At 36.0% G+C, this 20,871-nt stretch overlaps 2 protein-coding genes across 3 annotated transcripts in view; both read right to left on the reverse strand.

Annotated features, from left to right (window-relative positions):
• FAM118B (family with sequence similarity 118 member B) overlaps positions 1-20,871 on the reverse strand; it is a 98,418-nt gene that overhangs the window by 45,717 nt on the left and 31,830 nt on the right. The gene's annotated exons all lie outside the window — the stretch shown is intronic.
• On the reverse strand, positions 6,288-6,509 carry LOC114022821 (cytochrome c oxidase subunit 6B1-like). Its single transcript, XM_027835261.1, has one exon. The coding sequence runs from the start codon at positions 6,507-6,509 to the stop codon at positions 6,288-6,290; it is 222 nt and encodes a 73-aa protein (XP_027691062.1).

A 20,871-nucleotide genomic window follows, 5' to 3' on the forward strand; every position in this document is an offset into this window, starting at 1 on the left:
TACAACATACAAAATATAGACAATCTTAGGCCATAGTACTTTATCCCTTCTAATATTTTTTAGAACATTATATTATTGTTAATCTTTTAAATAACACTATTTTATGCTTCTGGGTTACTGAAGGCAATGCCAGTGGAGTAAAAGCTAACAGGTCCTATCAAACAATCAATCAATATATTTATTAATCACCTACTATTATATGCTAAGCACTGTGCCAGGTCCTGGGGATACAAATACAAAGAATGAGACAACTCATTCCCATAACAGGCAGCTTACATTATAATGAGGGAGAAAACAAATGCATACAAAAACCATATATAGTATAGATAAAAATTAACAAATTAGTTGAGCATAAGGTAGTTTGGGAAGGAGGGTACTCACTAGAAGCTGGTGGGGATAAGGAAAGGCTTCATGAAAAAGATTGTGCTTTAGCTGCATCTTTTTAAAATTTTTTTTTACTAATGTTTTTCCATTTCTTACATCACTGCAGTATCCCTCTCCCTCCCCATCTCCAAGAGCTATCTCATATGACAAATAGTAATTTTTTCGGGGGAGGAAAAAAAAGGCAGCACAACTGATTGATACATCAAGAAGGTCTGAAAACATGTGTAATGTTTAACACCCGTGACCCTCCCACCTCCTGGAAGGGGTAGGTTGGGGATATCTTCTCAAATCTTTTCATTTGAGTGTTGATTTGAACCTTATAATTTTTGTTACATTTACTTTTAATTTTTGGTGTGTTGTTCTTCCCATTTACATTGTTGTAATTATTATGTATATTATTTTTTGGCTCTACTTACTTTACTTAGCATCAATTCAATTCAATAAACATTTATTAAATGCCTACTATGTGCCAGGCACTGTGCTAAGAGCTGGGGGATACAAAAAGAGGACAAAGATACTTCCCTCCCTCAGGGATCTTACACTCTAACAAGGGAGACAACATGAAGATAAATACATACAAAGCAAGCTATATATAAGATAAATAGGAAATAATTAATGGATGGAAGGCACTAGAATTAAGAGGGGTTGGGTAAGGTTTCCTATAGGAGGTGGGATTTTAGTTGGGACTTAAAGGAAGCCAAGGAGGTCAGTAGTTGGAATGGAGGAGGGAGAGAGTTCTAGACATAGAGGAGAGCCAGATAGAATGCCAGGAGCTGAGAGAGGGAGTATTTATTGGAAAAGGTTCTACTACAGGGGTTGGGAACCTGCTGCCTCTAGGCCACATGTAGCCCTCTAGGTCCTCAAGTGTGGCCCTTTGACTGAATCCAAACTTCACTGAACAAGTCCCCTTCATAAAAGGATTTGTTCATAAAACCTGGACTCAGTCAAAAGGCAGCACCCAAGGACCTAGAAGGCCACATGTAGCCTTGAGGCCGCAGGTTCCCCATCCCTGTTCTAGTGTATCACCACTGCAGATTTAGCTGCATCTTAAAGATAGATATTATGAAGTAGAGGAAAGGTAGGAATGCATTCCATGTATGAGGAAAAGTCAGGGCAAAGATAAAGTCACAAGACATGAAGTGTCATGAGCAAGGAACACAGAAAAGGCCAGTTTGACTGGACTGCTGAATACAGAAGGGGGATTATGTCCAATGACGTTGGAAGGAGGTTGGGGTCAGGTTGCAAATGGTTTTAAAAGTTAAAAAGAAAAGTTCATATTTTATCCTAGAATCAACTGGAACCCACTGACTGAGTAGGGGAATCACACGGTGAGATTTATGCCTTAGAAAAACTACTTTGGCTGCAGTGTATATGACAGATTACAGTGGGAAGAGAATTAAGGCAAGAAAGAACAATTAAAAGGCACTGTTGCAATAATCTAGGTGAAAGGTGGTGAGGGCCTGAACTACGGTGGTACTGATGTAAGTGAAGAAATTAGATGTGAGAGGTAATAGAAATGGCAAGATAGGACAACAGACATAGGTTATGGACTAGGAGCTGTGAGTGTTGCACCTTCAACAGAAATAAGGAAATCTGGAAGGGGTGGAGTTTTTGCAGGGAAAAACGAGTTCATTTTGGACATGTTAGGTTTGTAGTGTCTCTAGGACATCCAGTTTGAAATATCCAACATGCAGTGGGTGATGGGGGACTGAAGCTCAAGGGAGGGACTAAGGCCAGATATTGTTCTACCTATTTATCTCCTGTCTTTGAGAGTCATCTGCATGGAGAGGATAATTAAACCCATGGGAGCTGAGGAAGTCACAAAGGAGAGATAGAGCAGAAGGAGAAGAGAAGAAGGCATGGGTTAAAACCTTGGGGGAATATCTACTGTTAGGGGGTACTAGATGGATGATGAGCCAGCCTGAAGATTGGTCAGAGAGGTGAAAAAAGAACAGAATACAGTCGGGTCACAAAAAATGCTGAGAAGAGAGTTTCCAGGAGAGGTTGGTAAACAGTGTCAAATGCAGCAGAGGTCAAGAAGGATGAGGTCTGAGAAAAGACCTTCATATCTAGCAATTAGGATATTACTGGTAATTTTGGAAAGAGTAGTTTCAATTCAGGGGGTGAGAAGTGAAAGGATAGGAAATAAAGGCAGCAAGTTTAGACAAGTTTCAAGGAATTTGGCTGAGAAAGGGAAGAGATCTATGGTAGCTTGAGGGAATGGAAAGGTGTAGTGAGGATTTTTTTGATGGGGGAAACTTGAGCATGTTTGAAGGCATTCAAGAAGGAATCAGGAGATAGGGAGAGGGCCTGATGACAGATGATCACTTGAAGACCATCCTACTTATGTTCAAAAAGGTTCATCTGTGGAAGATTACCTAAGAGGTGATCAATTTTTGTTTTGGTCACAGCAACTGACTAAATTTGATCAATACTTATTATGTACCTATACTAAGTACAAGGCATCATGATCAGTTCTGGGGACATAAAAACAGCCTCTGCCTTCAAAGTGTTAAATTGATGTTCCTAAAGTACAGGATATGGCTACACTATCCCCTCTCTGTATAAGTTTAGTGGCTCCCCATTACCTTTAGGATCAAATATAAAAATCCTCCATTTGTCTTTTAAAGAACTTCATTACCTGGCTGCTTTCCAGTCTTCTCCACAGTCTCTAGGATAGAGTGACGTTGGCCTCCTTGCTGTTCCTTACACACAACACTCCATCTCCAAACTCTGGGCATTTTCACTGGCTGTCCCTCATGCCTGGAATTCTCTGCCTCCTCTTTTAAATCTTCTAGCTTCCCTGGCTTCCTTCAAACGCTAGCTAAAATCCTCCTTTTACAAGAAGTCTTTTTTAATCCTTCTTAATTCTAGTGCCTTCCCTCTGATTATCTACAATTTATTGCACGAGTGTGTGTGTGTGTGTGTGTGTGTGTGTGTAGTTTACACTTATTTGTTTGCAGGTTGTCTCCCCCATTAGACTGTGAGCTCATTGAGAACCAGAACTATTTCATCGCTCTTTGTATCCCCAATGCTTAGCATAGTGCATGGCACATAGTAAGCACTTAAAAACTTGCTGACTTGACTAGAAGGAATTTATATATATATATATATATATACACACACACACACACACACACATATATATATGTATATAAATACACAAACATTTTTTTTTTTTGGTAAGGCAATTGGGGGTTAAGTGACTTGCCCAGAGTCACACAGCTAGTGAGTGTTATGTGTCAGGCTGTATTTGAACTCAGGTCCTCCTGACTCCAGGGTCCGTGCTCTTTCCATTGCACCACCTAGCTGCCCCCTAGGAATTTATATTTTACTAGAGGATACAACATGTACACAGATAAGTGAATGCAAAATAATTTGAGAAGGGAAAAAACCACTAACAACTGGGGTACAAAAATCATAAAGATTTTGCTGAGCAGGTGCCACCTGAATTGAGTCTAGAAGCACATTAGGTATTCTGAGAGAATGAAGTGAGGTGGCAGCAGCTTAAGGGCATTAGAGACAGGCTGTGTGTAGGCCAAGAGATTGGAAATGGTATGTTGTGTCCAAGAAATATGTTAGTTGCCTTAAGTGGAATAGATGAAGAGGTTATGATCTCTATTTGAGAGACTAGTCAAACCAATGAAATCAAAGATGTTTTGAAGCTCAAAAGATGTATTATTTTACCAGAAAGTTATTAGAATGTTTCTCTAATATTACACTGAAAGTCAACAGGAAAACAGAATTCATGAAATCAGAGATTTTTAAAGCTGGAATGCACCTTAATGATCACTTAGTCCAACCCATTCATTTTAGATATAAAGTGAAGCCCAGAGAAATCATATGACTAATTAAAATTCACTTTGGATTTATTCCAACAAAATATTCTGCTGAGTGAGGTAAATAATTCAGTAATATTTTTCTCTTCAAAATGCATTATTTACCACATATCAGCATCTTCCCAACAGTTATATCCACTACTTAACTAACTTTATATAATTTACACCTTAGTTGAAGCCATGTCCTATATTACAATACATGCTTTAAAGTGGAGAAGTATGATGACTGATAATGTTATAAAATAGTACATAAATTTTTTTGAGTGTGATACTTAAGATTTGCATATTTTTAATTTTCTCTCTTTAAAATATTGTAAAAACTCATCACCTGAAGCCAAGATGAGCTCCCTGCCCATCTAGTACTTTAAAAAGGCTTGGCAGTCACTAACCTCAATTCTTTTAAACAGATATTATTATTTTGCTACTTTAAAGTATGCTCTTAGTTTCCACATTATTTTTAAAAGACTTAGAATCCTGAAAAATGACACACTATTATTCTTTTCTTTTTTTCCTCTCTATGCATATCTAGATGGAAACGGCTGAACTGATGTCTCTGGATTACTTCTACACAGTGCTTTGTGCTTCGATCACACACAATTGAGTGCTAAGATCAATTTTAAATGGTGGTCAATCTTTTAGAAAGGCTGGATGAAATATTTTTTTCTCTTGATGATAATCACTTGCATTTATCCCTGTCATATTCCATCAATCATCACTATGAATCTACTAACATCCAGACCCAGCCTGTATTACTTACAGTGAAGATACATGACTGTTTTGCTAGAGTCCATTCCTGATAGATGGCTAAAGTTATCTGAAATCCATTATTTCACTTATGCTACCTGATTTTTCTTTTTATCGTGCCATTTGGTTTAAATAGGTTGTTTTTCAATTGACAAGTATCTGTTTTCTCTTCCTCCCACCTCTGTTCTGCCTACCTCATGTGGTTATATGTGTTTTGTTTGTGACTAGGTGTCTCTCGCCCAGGCTGGAAACGCAGCAACCACTCACAGGCTCAATCCTACTGCTGGATTAGCATGCAAGTGTTGATCCGCTTCATTTCCAACACGGGTTGGTTTGCCTCTCCTTAAGCAGCCTGGTGCCCTTCCACCCCTTTACTACTGGGAGATTCACCATATTGGTGCTGGACTTAGTGTGGTCACTTAACTTTAACCCTCCTGCAGTTCAGAATTCCCAAACTCAAGTGAACCACCAGCCTGTCTAGTATTAGCAGGGCCTACAGGTATACACTAGCACATTTGGCCTCCTCCCTGACCTTAAGGGGGAAAAAAGGCAAAACAAACTCCTACGCTGGTAGTTTAAAAAAAAAAGTCTCATTTTTCATTTTGAATCTATCACCTCTCTTTCAGAAGGGGGATAGCATACTTCATCTTTAGTCTTCTGGAATCATAACTGTTCATTACATTCACCAACATTCTTAAGCCTCTCATTGTTTTTCTTTATAATGTTATTGTTTTCCTGATTCTGCTCACTTCACTCTACACATCACTCCATACATGCTGTCTCAAGTTTTCCCGAAACTATCCTTTCCCTCATTATTTATGGAACAAAAGAATTCCATTATGGCATAATTTGTTCAGTCTCCAATAAGGAGGTACCTACCTCCTTAGTTTCTAGTTCTTTGACACTACAAAAATAGCTGCTCTAAATATTTTTGTATGTATTGGTCCCTTCCCTCTTTTTTTCAATCCCAACACAGTTTATTTTTTTTCTTTTTCCTTTTTTTTTTTTTGGGCAACTGGGGTTAAGTGACTTTCCCAGGGTCACACAGCTAGTAAATGTCAAGTGTTTGGTCTGAGGCTGGATTTGAACTTAGGTTCTCCTGACTTCAGGGCTGGTGTTCTATCCACTGCGCCACCTAGCTATGCCCCTCCAACATAGTTTATTTTAACATGATTCAGCTGCCCCAGAGCAGAGGTAGTCACAGATCACATTCCCTTGGTCTGAAGGAAGAAGGAATCCAGCCCCAGGCATCGGGGTGGGGTAAGGGAGGAAGAGGAAGCACCTCAGATCTCCTCAGGGAAGGTGTCTTCAGCTCTGTGATCATCCCAAGTTCACCCAGGACAGGGGACAGGGGGACTTGAAGATACGTTTGTACCACTGGCAGAAAGACACAATACCACATCTCTTGTTCATGGCCTTCTCACAATGGTGAAAATCCAGGTGGTTCTGCCAGCAATTACAGGTCTGGTTCTGGTGGAGGAAGCGGCTGTCAAAGGGCACCGTGTGGTGGTTTCGGATGTTGGTTTTGATGTCTTCAGACATGGTGGCTCCTGGACTGAGGTGGCTTCCGCCGCAGTCGCTGTCTCTGTCTCCGCTGCTCCTCCCGCAGATGCTGCAGACTCAATTCCCTCTTTTCTTTTTAAGTTTCTTTGGGCTATCAGTATCAGTGTCTTCCCAACATCCACTACTCAACTAGCTTTATATAATTTATGTCTTAGTTGAAGCCATAGCCTATATTAAACAGTAGATAGTTGTGGTATCAATGAGTCAAAATGCATGCAGTTTAATAACTTTAGAGGATACAAACTGTATTTCAGAATGGCTAATAAATGTCATTTGTCATTAATAGCTAACCAGCACAACAATCTGCTATAGAGTAAGAAAATTAAGCTTGGCTTATATTTTCTGATAAACTTCAAAGTTAGGATGTTTCTGTTTATCAGAACTATTTCAATGTGGCCACATTCTCTGTCACACACACACACACACACACAAACACACACACACACACACACACACACACCCCCGCCCTAGATGTTCAGACAGAACATCTTTCCTTTAGCTTATTGAATAACTTCCAGAACACTCATACAAACTCAAATATATTCCCCACTGGCAACTAAGACTAAATCATATTTAATTTCTTTCACTGTGTTTCTGTTTTCAGAAAGGAAATAAAGTCGTGTTCTTTTTTCTCCTTCCTTCCCTTCCTGTTAAAGAGTTTACCTTAAAACAATATTGCAATTATTACTGAACCTTGGAATTTCATTGGGAGTAACCATTAGCATTCCTACGGCTATATTTGAGAGGTTTTGTTTTTGTATAACTAAAGTAAAATTCAATGGCATTTCTATATAACAACAAAATACAAGAAGAAATAATAGAAAGTGAAATCCCATTCCATACAACTACAAGGTGCACAAAATCATCTGAAGATCAACCTCCCAAAGCACACAAAAGACATGTATGGATTCAATTACAAAGTGCTCCTTAAAGAATTAAAGAATAACCTAAATAGCTGAAGGAATATTCAGTGCTAATGGCTAAGCCATGCCAATATAATGAAAATGACAATGCCACCAAAATTAATTTACACTTTTAATGCTATATCAATCAAATTACCAAAAGGAAACTTCACAGAGCTAGATAAGGAAAAACAAAATTCATTTGGAAAAACAAAAGATCTAGAATGTTAAGAGAAATGGTGAAAAGAAGTAAGGAAGAAGGGAGAATAGTGATTCCATACTTCAAACTATGTTATAAAGAAGCAGTCATCAAAACCATTGGGTATCAGTAAAAGAAGAGAGAGAGAGACTCATGGGAACAGACCAGACAAGGGAGACTAAGAAAAAAGGCAACTCAATAACCTATTGTTTGATAAGGTGGAAAACATAAATTACCTAGGGAAAAATTCCCTATTTGATAAAAACTGCTGGGAAAACTGGATAGCAATCTGGCAGAAATTAGGCGTGGCCTAACACGTCACATCACATTCCATGATACATTGTAAATAGACCCATGACCTTAATATAAAAGATCACATTAATAAAAAATTAGACCACATAAGTTATGGCAAGAGATATTCTTAAACCAAACAAGAGATAAAGGCATTACAAAAACCAAACAGATAACTTTGATTACTTAAAACTGAAGAGCTTCTGTATAGATAATCTTAATTCATCTAGGAAAAGAAAGGAAGTAGTTGAATAGGGAATAAAAAACACCTTTTATGTCAAATTTCTCTGATGAGGGTTTGGTATCCAAAGATATATAAACAATGAATAGCTAGCTAACTAGATAAGATTAGTAGACATTTCCAATAGATAAATGGTCGAAGGACATTTAATTCTCAAAAGATGAACTGCAAAGTGCTCACAACCACGTTAAAAAAAATGCTCCATATCACTAATAAAGAAAAATGCAAATCAAGACGACTGAAGTTTCACTGCAAAATTGGCAAAAACAGCAACAATCATTGTTGGAGGAGGTGTGGGAAGACAGGAACATTAATACGTTATTGGTGGAGCTGTGAAATGGCACCATCATTTTGGAAAGCAATTTGGAAGTATACAAATAAAATGACTAAAAATGTCCATACCCCTTTGAACCTGAGTCTCTATCACTGGGCTTATTTAATACTCCAAGGAAGCTATCAATAAGAAAAAGAAGTCCCCATATATTCTAAAATATTTATAGGATCACTTGTTGCGATAGCTAAGAATTAGACACAAAATAGATGCCCACTGATTGGTGAGTGGTATTAAAACAAATTGTGATATATGAATATAAGGGAATACTACTGTACTATAAGAAACAATGTGTGTGACAAATACAGAGAAGCATGGAAAAATTTATATGAACTGATGCAGAGTAAAGTAAGTAGAGCCAGGAAAACAATATACACAATAACTACAACAATATAAATGGAATGACACACCAAAAAATCAAAAATAAACATAACAAAATTATAAAGTTCAAGTGGAACTCAAGTGAAGGGAGATAGAAGGTCCCCAGGACTTACATGTTACATGTGTTTCTGGACTTTTTTCAGTGTATCAATCAGTTGTGTTGACTTTTTTCTCTCTCTAAAAGTACTATTTGTCATATGGGATGGCTCTTTGGGGTAAGGGGGGAACGATGCATGGGATACTATATCAGAATCACAATACAATAAATACAAGTGTATAATTATAAACCTATTATGTTATATATAACTATACTATATATAAATATATCAATAAAAACTAAACAAAAAATAAAACAAAAACATTTACCTATGGTTATATTTCCAATTACTGCTAAGCCACTGAGAAATTCTTCAAAGGACAGAACAAGATCATAAATAAGTCAGATACTTGGTCAATCCCAAGAAAAAGAAAGCAACCTCATTTACATATTTCCCTTTTCTTTTTAAAGGTCTCAGATTTTATACAAGTTCTTGTTTTTGTATTTTAAAATTAATATACTTGGTAGGTAACGAAACTCACGTATCTGGTAGATGAGAAAAAGGGAGAAATCAAAGAGAGTCTTCCAGGAAAAACATATTAATAAATTCAAGAATGACATAGGAAAGGAAAGGCTAGTTATGTGAATAGATGAAATTATATTTTACCTGCAAGCTGGGGATAATGCAGATTTTAAAATATGTGATTCTATGGCAGATCCTAGTTTTACAATTCCAAGTCCTACTTTGATAACAGCTTTTCTAGATTGTAATTATGTACATACACATAGTTAAGAGGTGTCAAACTCTTGGCATGACCTAAATCAGATTAAAATGTAATTGGGAAATGTTTAACTAAATAAAACCACAGTACTACAAAGATAATATTAATTTATGGTTTTCTAAGTCGATATGTAGGCCTGCAAAGATCCATTCCTATTTGACACCACTGATACAGATCACACATCTGAAATGACTTGAACAATGAGCTCAATTCTAAGAATAACAGAATCTGGCTTCTCTTTCAACTTTGAGGGAGCAAGGACTATGAACAGTCTGCTTTCCTTATCTTCAGCTCTATTTCTTTTAACCTGTTTATGCTATATCTATATTTTCAACTAAAAAAGTAGTTAACATGTAAAAAAGGAATTAAAACACAAGATAAGGTTTGGTTTCTTTTTTTTTTGGAAGAGCAGAATAATTCAAACAGGAAAAAAAAAGTTCACAATGATGGCATTTTTTCAGGAAGTTCAAACACCTTGGAAAAGTGTTATACTTCCTGCTTTATAGGAAACATATTAACAAAATGCAAATTTCCAAAAAAAGGCATACTAAATTAATTAAAAAGTGGTTTGTTTGACCTGGATAAACACTATGATAGGAGTTAAGAATCAAGTAAGAGAATGATCACTTTCTGATTTAGAATGAGATCAAACTGCTATCATATAACACATTCCCATTTACTTAGGGCTTTTGGACTTATTTTAACCATTTGACTTTTATAAGTGTATGCGGTGGGCACCTAGGATAGGGTGCTATATACTCTCAGGACTCAGCAAGTTTGTTTATAACTAGTAAATTGTAGGAAATATTCTATTCTAGTAACTGACAAATTCGATTTGGTTTTACACAATAGATACCTGTATGTGTTAAAATGGTCTATTTCAGCTTTTGCATCCCCCCCTCCCCCTGCCCCAATCACATTAAGAATTGTTTCTAAATAAAAAGAAACCCATATTTTAACTTCTCTGGGTCTTCTGTCTGGGAACAATGCCTATATATTTCTAGTCGTTAAGAAAGATTATTCCTAGCTTCGTCTTCAAGTTTTCTATTCTTACCAGGGTCCTCACTCATGTTAGATCCCTACATCATCATACTCTAGATTCCTAAAATGATGTTTCAACAAATCTCTAATAAAGCAAATGCCAGGGAATAATTCCACTGTTTCTGGTATTGCTTCAGCAAAGACTGGAAAGATCTGATCAAAATGAGGAAAAAGAATGACCAACAGAGAAAAGGAATATCTGTCCCTACAAACTGCTATAAGAAACCTATAGTCCAAAGTCCTGAGACCCATTCTTCCACTGGTGTAATAATACTGTATCTGCCTCCTGTCAGAGAACAAATATAGTTTGTAAATGTGAATCATAAGTTACAAGATAAACTGAAAAACCATGCTCACAGAGATAGGATGTTTCTAAAAGGAAGTATAAAGTACCCAAATTCAAATACGACTCGGGATAGGAGTCGATGATTTTACCTAAAAAAGTGATCACTTCCTGCTTTGTCACTGCTTCCCCCTCCTATATTCCTTCTGAGAGGGTATTTCCTAAAAATAAGATACGTTCCTAAGGAAGCAGATGTTTAACAAAAAACTTTTTATTGATATCTTCTGTTTTTATATAAATAAATTCTCAACCTTGACTCAACTGAACCTTCCCTTGTGACAAAGAAAAATAATTAAGCAAAAACAGTCAATTTAATAACCACATCTGACAATGTATACAATATTCTACACTACTGGTTCTCCCAACTTTGTTCTGTGAAGGTAGAATCATGATTCTCTTCTCTGGAACTTTCATTGACTTTCCCAATACTCAACCGTTCAACCTCTTTTTAGTACTCTTTTAATTTACATGGTTGTAAAAACTGTGTATAGTGTTTTCTTGGTTCTGTTTATTTTGCTTTATACCACTTACGAAACTTTCCATATTTCCATGAACTTCTAATTCTAATTTCGATAATTAAATCTAATACACTTAAAAGTGATTACCAATCGATCTGGGAAATAGAAGTTTTGGGAGAGATATATGAGAAGATTTCCTTCTTAAATATCCTTGTATAAGCAGAATTTGAAGATGAAAGGGAAGATTTGTTTTTTAGTCACAATGCATGTCAAAATGGTTTGATTTAGCCAGAATATCAAACCCAATTTCAGTCTTCTATTGCTGCCTTAATTACATTCAGTATAAGTAACATTAGAATTGACAATTAGCACACTGACTAAAGGGACTAAAGAAGAAACTGTGTAAATTGCAGAATAAAAAGTAATGTGTGGGAGCAGCTAGGGGGCAAGTAGATAGAGCGCCAGCCCCGAAGTCAGGAGGACCTGAGTTCAAATTCGGCCTCAGACCAAAACACTTGACACTTACTAGCTGCGCGATCCTGGGCAAGTCACTTAACCACCCCCAATTGCCTAACCAAAAAAAAAAAGTAATGTGTGTTTAAAATTCACATTGATAAAGACACAAGTCACATTTTTCACCAATTGGAACTTCTCCCCACAAAGTGTACATATACACTAAATTCTCAAATGGTTAGAGTCTTAATATCATCAATTTCAAAAGGCAGAAAAGTTTTTGAATCTCAGAAAGATACAGCATATATCAGTTTCATATTTTATCAAAGATGTAACAAAAAGAAAGAAATAAAACAAATATTTGGCAATATGAATTTATGCAGTAGTAACTAAAATTATTTTTGTAAGTGAATTACCCTTATACCAATTTATAGACTTTTATTACTTACCTTTAATGCTTGGGGTTTTTTTTCCAACTTTTAAAAAACATTACTTTTATTCTGCACTTAAATACTAAATAGGGAGTATTTCCATTTACACACAGGATTTTATATGACCCATGAATCTCTATTTCACACCACTTTGATATATATACTTGTCTATTTTCCCCATTGCTTTCAAAACCATTCTATATGTCTGTGCTTCCTTACAAATTTCTTTCTATTCTCTTCTTTGCATTTAAAAAATGTTAATTTTTTGCATCATCATTGCTAATCTCCCTCTTCTCACATTCTCCACATTAACTGAGAACAAAAAAAAGAAGAAAATTAAAAAACTCTTTTTAACAAACATAAACAGTCAAGCAAAATGAATCCATACAGGAGTTATATCCAAAAATATATGCCTCTGCAATTTGTGTCCATTACTGCTACTGCTCTGTGAGAAAGTGGGTCAAATGCTTCATCACAGATCCTTTAGTAACATTATTGGTCGGTGCTTTGCAGAGTTCTTATCTTTCAAAATAATTTTCTTTACAATATTGTTCTCCCTGTATAAACTGTTCTCCTGATTCTGTTCACTTCACTCTGTATCACTTCATGATACTAAGGAATCTTTAGGAATACATCTTTTAATAATTTCTTAAGGCACAAAAATATTTCACTGCATCCATATGCAGTTTATTCAGTCATTCTGCAATTATTTAAGAGGCAAAAGCTAAGGTACTCCTACACTCCCATTCTAGTTTTTATTTATATATTAGGGATTTTTTTTTAAATCACCAAAACTTCGTCTGTAAGGAGTAGGGAGGTACTGTCTTCTCATATCTCTTTTTTGTAACCATACTTGGCTCTTTGCAATTTTCCAGCATTCACTTCTGATTTTTTTTGTGATTGTTTTTTACTTGTAGTTCCATGGTTGTAGTCAATGTGTCAATTTCTTGACTGCTGACTTCACTGTAGTAATTCATAACTCTTCTCATGATTCTCTATATTGATCGCATTCATCACTTTTTGCTGCACAGTAATATTTAATTACATGCATATACTGCAATATGTTTAGCCATTCCCCAATCTATGGGTATTATCACAAAAAATGCTGCTATATTTTTACACAGGGATTTCTTCTTATCTATTTTCTCCTTGTGGTAGCCTAGTAGAAGAATTCCTGGTCAAAGGGTTAGGACAGTTTAATCCCTTTCTTTGCATAATTCCAAACTGCTTTCCAGAAGGGTTGTAATAAATTTATCTGGAAGGACAAAAGGTCAACAATATCAAGGGAATTAAAGAAAACAAATGAAAGAAAGTGGGCTAGCCAGAGCAGATCTCAAACTGTCTTATAAAGTGGTAATAATCAAAACTCATCTGGTACTGGCTAAGAAATAGAATGGTGGATCAGTGGAATAGATCAAGTGCACAAAACACAGTAGTAAATGACCATAGTAATCTGGTATTTGATAGATTCAAAGATCCCAGCTTTTGGGACAAGAACTCACTATCTGACAAAAATTGCTGGGAAAACTGGAAAATAGTATAGCAGAAACTAGGTACAGATCAACATCTTACAGAGTCTACCAAGATAAGGTCAAAATGGGTATATTATTTAAACATAAAGGTGAATAGCTTACCTGTCAGATTTATGGAAAAGGAAAGAATTTGTGACCAAACAAGAGATAGAGATTATGAAATATAAAATGGATAATTTTAATTATACTAAATTGAGATGGTTTTGCACAAACAAAACCAATGCAACTAAGATTAGAAGGAAAGGCTGGGAAAAATGTTTTATAACAAGTATCTCTGATTAAGGTCTCATTCTTCAAATATATAGAGAACTGAGTCAAATTTATAAGAATACAAGTCATTCCCCAACTGATAAATGGTTAAAGGATATGAACAGACAGTTTTCAGATGAAGAAATAAAGGCTATCTATAGTGATATGAAAAAAATGCTCTAAATCATTATTAATTAGAAAAATGCAATTTAAAACTAGGAGGTACCACCTCACACTTATTGGATTGGCTAATATGAAGGAAAAGAAAAATGATAAATGTTGAAGAGAATGAGGAAAACTGGGACACTAATGCATTGCTGGTAGAGTTGTGAAATTATTCAAGAGCAATAAGGAACCATGCCCAAAGGGCTATAAAATTGTACATACCCTTTGACACAGCAATACCACTACTAGGTCTGTATCCCAAAGAGATTTTTAAAAAGGGGGGGGAAGGACCTATTTGTACAAAAATAGTTATAGCAGCTCTATTTGCAGTGGCAAAGAATTGGAAATTGATGGGATGTCCATCAACTGGGGAATGGATGAACAAGTTTTGGCATATGATTGTAATGGAATAATATTGTGCTATAAGAAATGATGAAGGGGGCAGCTAGCTGGCACAGTGGATCAAGCACTGGCCCTGAAGTCAGGAGGACCTGAGTTCAAATCTGGCCTCAGACCAAACACTTGACACTTACTGGCTGTGTGACCCTGGGCAAGTCACTTAACCCCAACTGCCTAAACAAAAAAAAGAAAAAAGAAAGAAAGAAATGATGAGCAGGCTGCTTTCAGAAAACCTATAAAGACTTATATGAACTGATGCAAAGTGAAGTGAGCAGAACCAGGATAACATTGTACACAGTAATAGCAACACTGCGTGATGATCAACTATGACTGATTTAGTTCTTCTCAGCAATTCAATGATCCAAGACAATTTCAAAGGACTCATGATGAAAAATGCTATCCACATCCAGAGAAAGAACTGATGGAGTCTGAATACAGATCAAAGCATACTATTTTTCACTCTTTGTTTTTTCACAGGTTTTTTTTTCTTTCCCTCTGTGTCCTCTTTCTTTCTTTCTTTTTTCTTTTGGTGAGGCAGTCGGGGTTAAGTGACTTGCCCAAGGTCACACAGCTAGTACATGTCAAGTGTTTGGTCTGAGGCCAGATTTGAACTCAGGTCCTCCTGACTTCAGGGCCGGTGCTGTACCCACTGCGCTACCTAGCTGCCCCCCATCTTCTTTCACAATATGACTAATATGGAAATGTTCTGCGTGACTCCACATGTATAATCTACATCAAGCTGCTTACTATCTCAGGAAGAGAGGAGGTGAGAGAGGAAATTTGGAACTCAAAATTTTTGAAAAAATGAATGTTAAAAATTGTCTCCCGTATAGCAGCAATTTTTTCCCTAGCAATTGAACTCATCATATTAGTACTTCTACCAGGAGACATTTTTGGGTTGCTTTTATGAAAAATCAAAATGTTACATTTAAGGACTGGATTAACAGTATTATTAGTAGACAAATTGAGAACACAGTATTTATATGGATATTACAGCTGTAATCCAGACTCCTGGAACATGCCCCAGAAACCTTTTCAACCTGGAAGATCATTTCAGCTCTGAAATTCACATCTGGAGTACCCTTACAAGTCCTGTGGCCCTTCTAACTGATTGGATGGCTCTTCTTAGAACCTCTATTTCAGGAGAGTACTCAGGACAACCATCTCTTCATTTCCTACCAGGTTGTTCTCTGGACTTCTTTATCATATCCCTATATCACATATCTTTCTCTATCCTGCAACTTCCCTACCCTCCATGTGCAGCTTCCCCTACTAGAATATAAGTTTCTTGAAGATAGGACTATTTTTCTTTTTGCTTGTACTATCTTCCCCCTTGGGTAAGTTCACTTAACCTGCTTGCCTCAGTTTCTTCAACTGTAAAATGAGGATAATAATAGCACCTACCTCCCAGGGTGGTTGTAAGGATATGAGATATTTGTAAAATGCTTAGAACAGTTCCTGGCACATGGTAGACATGATATAAATGCTAGTTGTTGTTATCATCATCATCATCCCCTCCAACACCAAACACTTGCATCTTCCATCATCTTTGCCAATTTGCAGGGTGTAAAGTGAAATCTCAGGTTTGTTCTGATTCGCATTCTTATTACTAGTGATGTGGAGCCTTCTTTCATATGGTTGTTAGTAGTTTACAATTATCTTGAGAACTGTTCATATTTTCACCACTTATTTATTGGGGAAGGCCTTTTGGTCATAAATATGTCTGTTAATTGCTTATTTATCTTGAATTCTAAAACCTTATTATGGAAATTTGATAAGGTGGTTTTTTTCCATTTGACTTCCTTCTTATCCTAGAAGCATTAACTTTGTTTTACAGGAGCTTTCAGTTTCACGTAATCAAAGTTATACATTTTACAATTGATTCTCTCTCGTTTGGTTTAAGAACATATCTCTTACCCATGACTATGAAAGGTATACGATCTGTTTCCTTCCTAATTTTCCTATGGCATGATCTTTAGTAATCATAACTCCATTTCACTTAGAATATGCTGTCAAATATGTTGTAAGGTGTTTATCTAAGCCTAATTTCTGCCAGACTGTTTTCCAGTTTTCCTAATAGTTTTTCTTAAATTGGGAGTATTAACTAAATAATTATATTTTTTGGCTTAGTGAACATGAGGACATTGAGTTTCATTCTTTCTAATTCTTCAATGTCCAGTCTGTTTCATTACTTTTTTTAAAATAATAAATATCAGATGGATTTGATGACTGTTGACTAATAATATATTTTGAAGTCTGGAAGTGCTAGTGTTCCTTTGTTTGATATTTTAGATATTGTATTTTTTCAAATGAATTTTGATATTATTTTGAGTTCTGTAAAGCATCCCTTTGACAATATCATTGGTATAGCATTAAAACTGTAAATTAACTTTGGTAGCATTGTTTTTTAAAATTATATTGACACTGCCCAACCACAAGCATTGAGTATTTCTCTAGCTATTTAAATTACCCTTTATTTCATTAAGGAACATACTGTAATTGAACCTATATAAATATTTTCTGCGCTTTGACAGAATGATCCCTAGACACTTTATTTTGTAGTTATGTGGAGTGGGATTTCCCTTTATTATTGTTTTTTGTATTTATTATTATTATATATAGTATTTTATTATAATATATTGTATATCTTATTAGAGGTAGCTATGTGGTACAGTAGATAGAGTGCTGGGCTTATAGTTAAGAAGCTGAGTTCAAATCCAGCCTCAGACACTTACAAGTTATGTGACCCTAGGTAAGTCACTTAAGCTCTTTTTGCCTCAGTTTTCTCAACAGTAAAACTGGAGATAATAATAGCATCTAATTTGCAGGATTAATGTAAGGCTCAAATGAGGTAATATTTGTAAATTGCTTAATACAACATCTAGCACATACTAGATGCCAAATAAATGCCTATTCTTTTCTCTTCTTCCATCATATAGAAATGTTGCTGGTATTTGTTGCTATTGAGGATTTATTTTTTTAGCTGGCAATTTTGATGAAACTATTCTCTCAATGAGGGTTTCTGCTGATTCCCTAGGATCTTCTAAATTAACCATAATATCATCAGCAGGTAGTTTTTCTCCTCTTTGTTTATCTTTATGCCTTTAATTTCTTTCTCTTTTATTTCTATTGTTATCATTTGCAGAACTATATAAAATAATAGTGGGAAAAGTAGGCATCCTTATTTTATTCTTGTAGCTAATTGAGAAAGCTTCTAGTACAACTTCAATGCATATGATGTTTGTTTTTGGTTATAGATACTTTTTATTATATTTTTTAAAATGCTTATAGGGTTTCAATCCTAAATGAGTGTTGTACTTTGTCAAATGTTTTTTGTGTATCAACTGAGATAGTTATGTTGTTTTGGATGTTTGTTTTTAATGTGATTGATTATATGATGTCCTAATGTTCTGGGTTTTTTTTTTTGAGGCAATCAGGGTTAAATGACTTGTCTAGGGTCACACAGCAAGTGAGTGTCGTATGTCTGAGGCTAGATTTGAACTCAGGTCCTCCTGACTCAAAGGCCAGTGCTCTATCCGCTACACCACCTAGTTGCCCTCAATGATGTCCTAATGTTGAATCATATTGTTTCTCTGTTATATATCCAATTTAGTCACAGTGAATAATTTCTTGAATAACTTGCTTAAGTCTGACATGATTTAAATTTTTTGAATTGATACTTATAGGAGTCTATAGTTCTGTGCTTTATCCTTTGTGGTTTACGTATCATATTTGTCTCATAAAAGGAATCTGGTAAAATGCTTAATATTCTTCCATTTCACTTAAATTGTGAAATTTGTTGGCATATAATTGAGCACAACAACTCCTAATAATTACTGTGATTTCATCTTCATTAGTGGTATATTCACAAGCAAACAAATATGTACAAACAAGTTATATACAGGATAAAAAGGAAATAAATAACAGAGGAGGTACCAGAATTACGAGAGATTGGGAAAGATTTCCTACAGAAGGTAGGATCTTAGTTTGAACTTGAAGGATGCCAGGAGGCAGAGATTAGGAGGGAGAACATTCCAGACATGGAGGATAACCAGTGCTATTTTAAAAAGAATCAGTCAAGGTCCAGGGATATAAAACATGTAAGATCCAGGAATTAAATATGATAACATATCAATTCTGAGAACAGATGTAAAATGAAAGAAAGCCAATAGCCAAATTGTCAGAAAATCAAAAAGTGGAGGACTTCTGTGTATCAAGACAAAGAATATTGGAGAAGATTCTGGGAAGATGGAAGAATAAGGCAGAAAATTACCTAGCTCTCCCAAATTCTTTCACAAATAACTTAAAATAATGCCTCAAAGTGAACTTTGGAGAGGCAGGAAAAAAAAAACAGTTGGGGTAAAGCAACTGTCCAAGTCTAAAACAACTTAGGAGGATGTGAGGAAAGATCTGACCTCCTGTGGTAGTAGTCTGGCCTGACTGAAGTGCAGATACCACCAAAACAACAAACAAGCCCCGGGGACAGCTGTGTTGGGAGGCAACCTCAGCTTCAGGAACTTTCACCCTATGGACATTGTGATTGTCAGAAGGCTGATTAGGGGAAGACTGTAGGGCCCTCCACTGGTGTTGGACTGGGGGTCCAGATGCGCTAACCAGACATGGTCCTAGGCTATGGGTGAGGAGAAGTGCTCTCTGGGGAGTGAAGTTATTGGAATCCTGCTAGCTGTGGTCAATGGCAGGAAAACAGAGTCAGTGGTTTTCGTTCCAGGGCACAGAGGTTAGCTGAAGCTTGTAGCTACAGGAGGTAGTGCACAAAGAGCATTTGTGGTGACAGTGTTGCTGGGGATCATGATCAGGTCAATGTTGCTGGGGGCCCTGGTTGGGTCTCAGGGGAGGAAAGGGGTACCTGAAGTCAAGCCCCTCAGAAACCAACAGCACAAAAAACCTGAGACTTGAGACTTTATTCCCCACACTTTAGGACTACTGCCAGATCCTAACACAAAATTAATAGCCAAGAAATAAGCTGCTAAAAATGAATAAACAAAAGAAAAAGAACCCAACCATAGATAGTTACATAGATAGAAAAAATCTGGGTTAAAAACTAAGAAGACAGTGAAGTCAAAACAGCTATTTCAACTTCAAAGAAAAATGTGAAATGTCACAAGCCCAAAAAGCTCTTGGAAAGTGTAAAAAACTAAAAATCAAACAAGAGAGGTTGAGAAAAAATTAGAAAAAAAAATAAGACTAATGCAAGAAAATCAAGAAAATTATGAAAAGAAAGTCAACCAAGTGGAAAAAGAGATCCAAAAACTAAAAATCAAAATCAGGCAAGGGGAAGCTAATGACTTCATAAAACTTCAAGAAACAGTAAAACAAAATCAAAAGAATGAAAAAATAGAAGAGAATGTGAAACATCTCATTAGAAAAACAAGTGAAGCTAGAAAATAGACTGAGGAAAGACAATATAAGAATTGTTGGACTACCTAAAAGTTATGATCAAAAAGAGTCTAGACACTGTACTTCAAGAAATTATTAAGGAAAATTGCCCTGAAGTTTTAGAACATGAGAATAAAACAGAAATGGAAAAAAATTCACCAATCACCACCTGAAAGAGAGCTCAAGATGAAAACTTATTGGAACTTATACCTAAGTTTTGAAGCTCCCAGGTCAAGAAGAAAAATATTACAAGCAACTAGAAAGAAACAATTTAAATATCGTGGAGCTAAAGTCAGGATAACACATGATTTAGCAGCTGATACATTAAAAGGCTGAAGGGCATGGAACATGATATTCTTAAGAGCAAAGGACCTGGGTTTGCAACCACGAATAACTTACCCAGTAAAGCTGAGTATAATCCTGCATGGAAAAAAATGACTATTTAATGAACCAAAGGACTTTAAGATATTGGTGAGGAAAAGACCAGAACTAATAAGAAAATTTGACCTGCAAGGATCAGGAGAAACATAAGAAGGCAAACATAGAAAACCAATTATAAAAAATTTAATAAGGTCAAACTGTTTACTTCTCATGTGGGGAAAATGTTATCTGTAAGTCTTAACAATGTTATTATTGGGGCAGCTATGTGGTGCAGTGAACACAGCACCAGCCCTGAAGTCAGGAGGACCTGAGTTCAAATCCAGCCTCA

This window comes from Vombatus ursinus, unplaced genomic scaffold, assembly GCF_900497805.2.
Source record: "Vombatus ursinus unplaced genomic scaffold, bare-nosed wombat genome assembly UNPS02014813.1, whole genome shotgun sequence".
NCBI lineage: Eukaryota > Metazoa > Chordata > Mammalia > Diprotodontia > Vombatidae > Vombatus > Vombatus ursinus.

Bases quoted from the DNA above. Each gene is read 5' to 3' on its own strand.
- LOC114022821 (XM_027835261.1), bottom strand. From the start codon at position 6,509: ATGTCTGAAGACATCAAAACCAACATCCGAAACCACCACACGGTGCCC.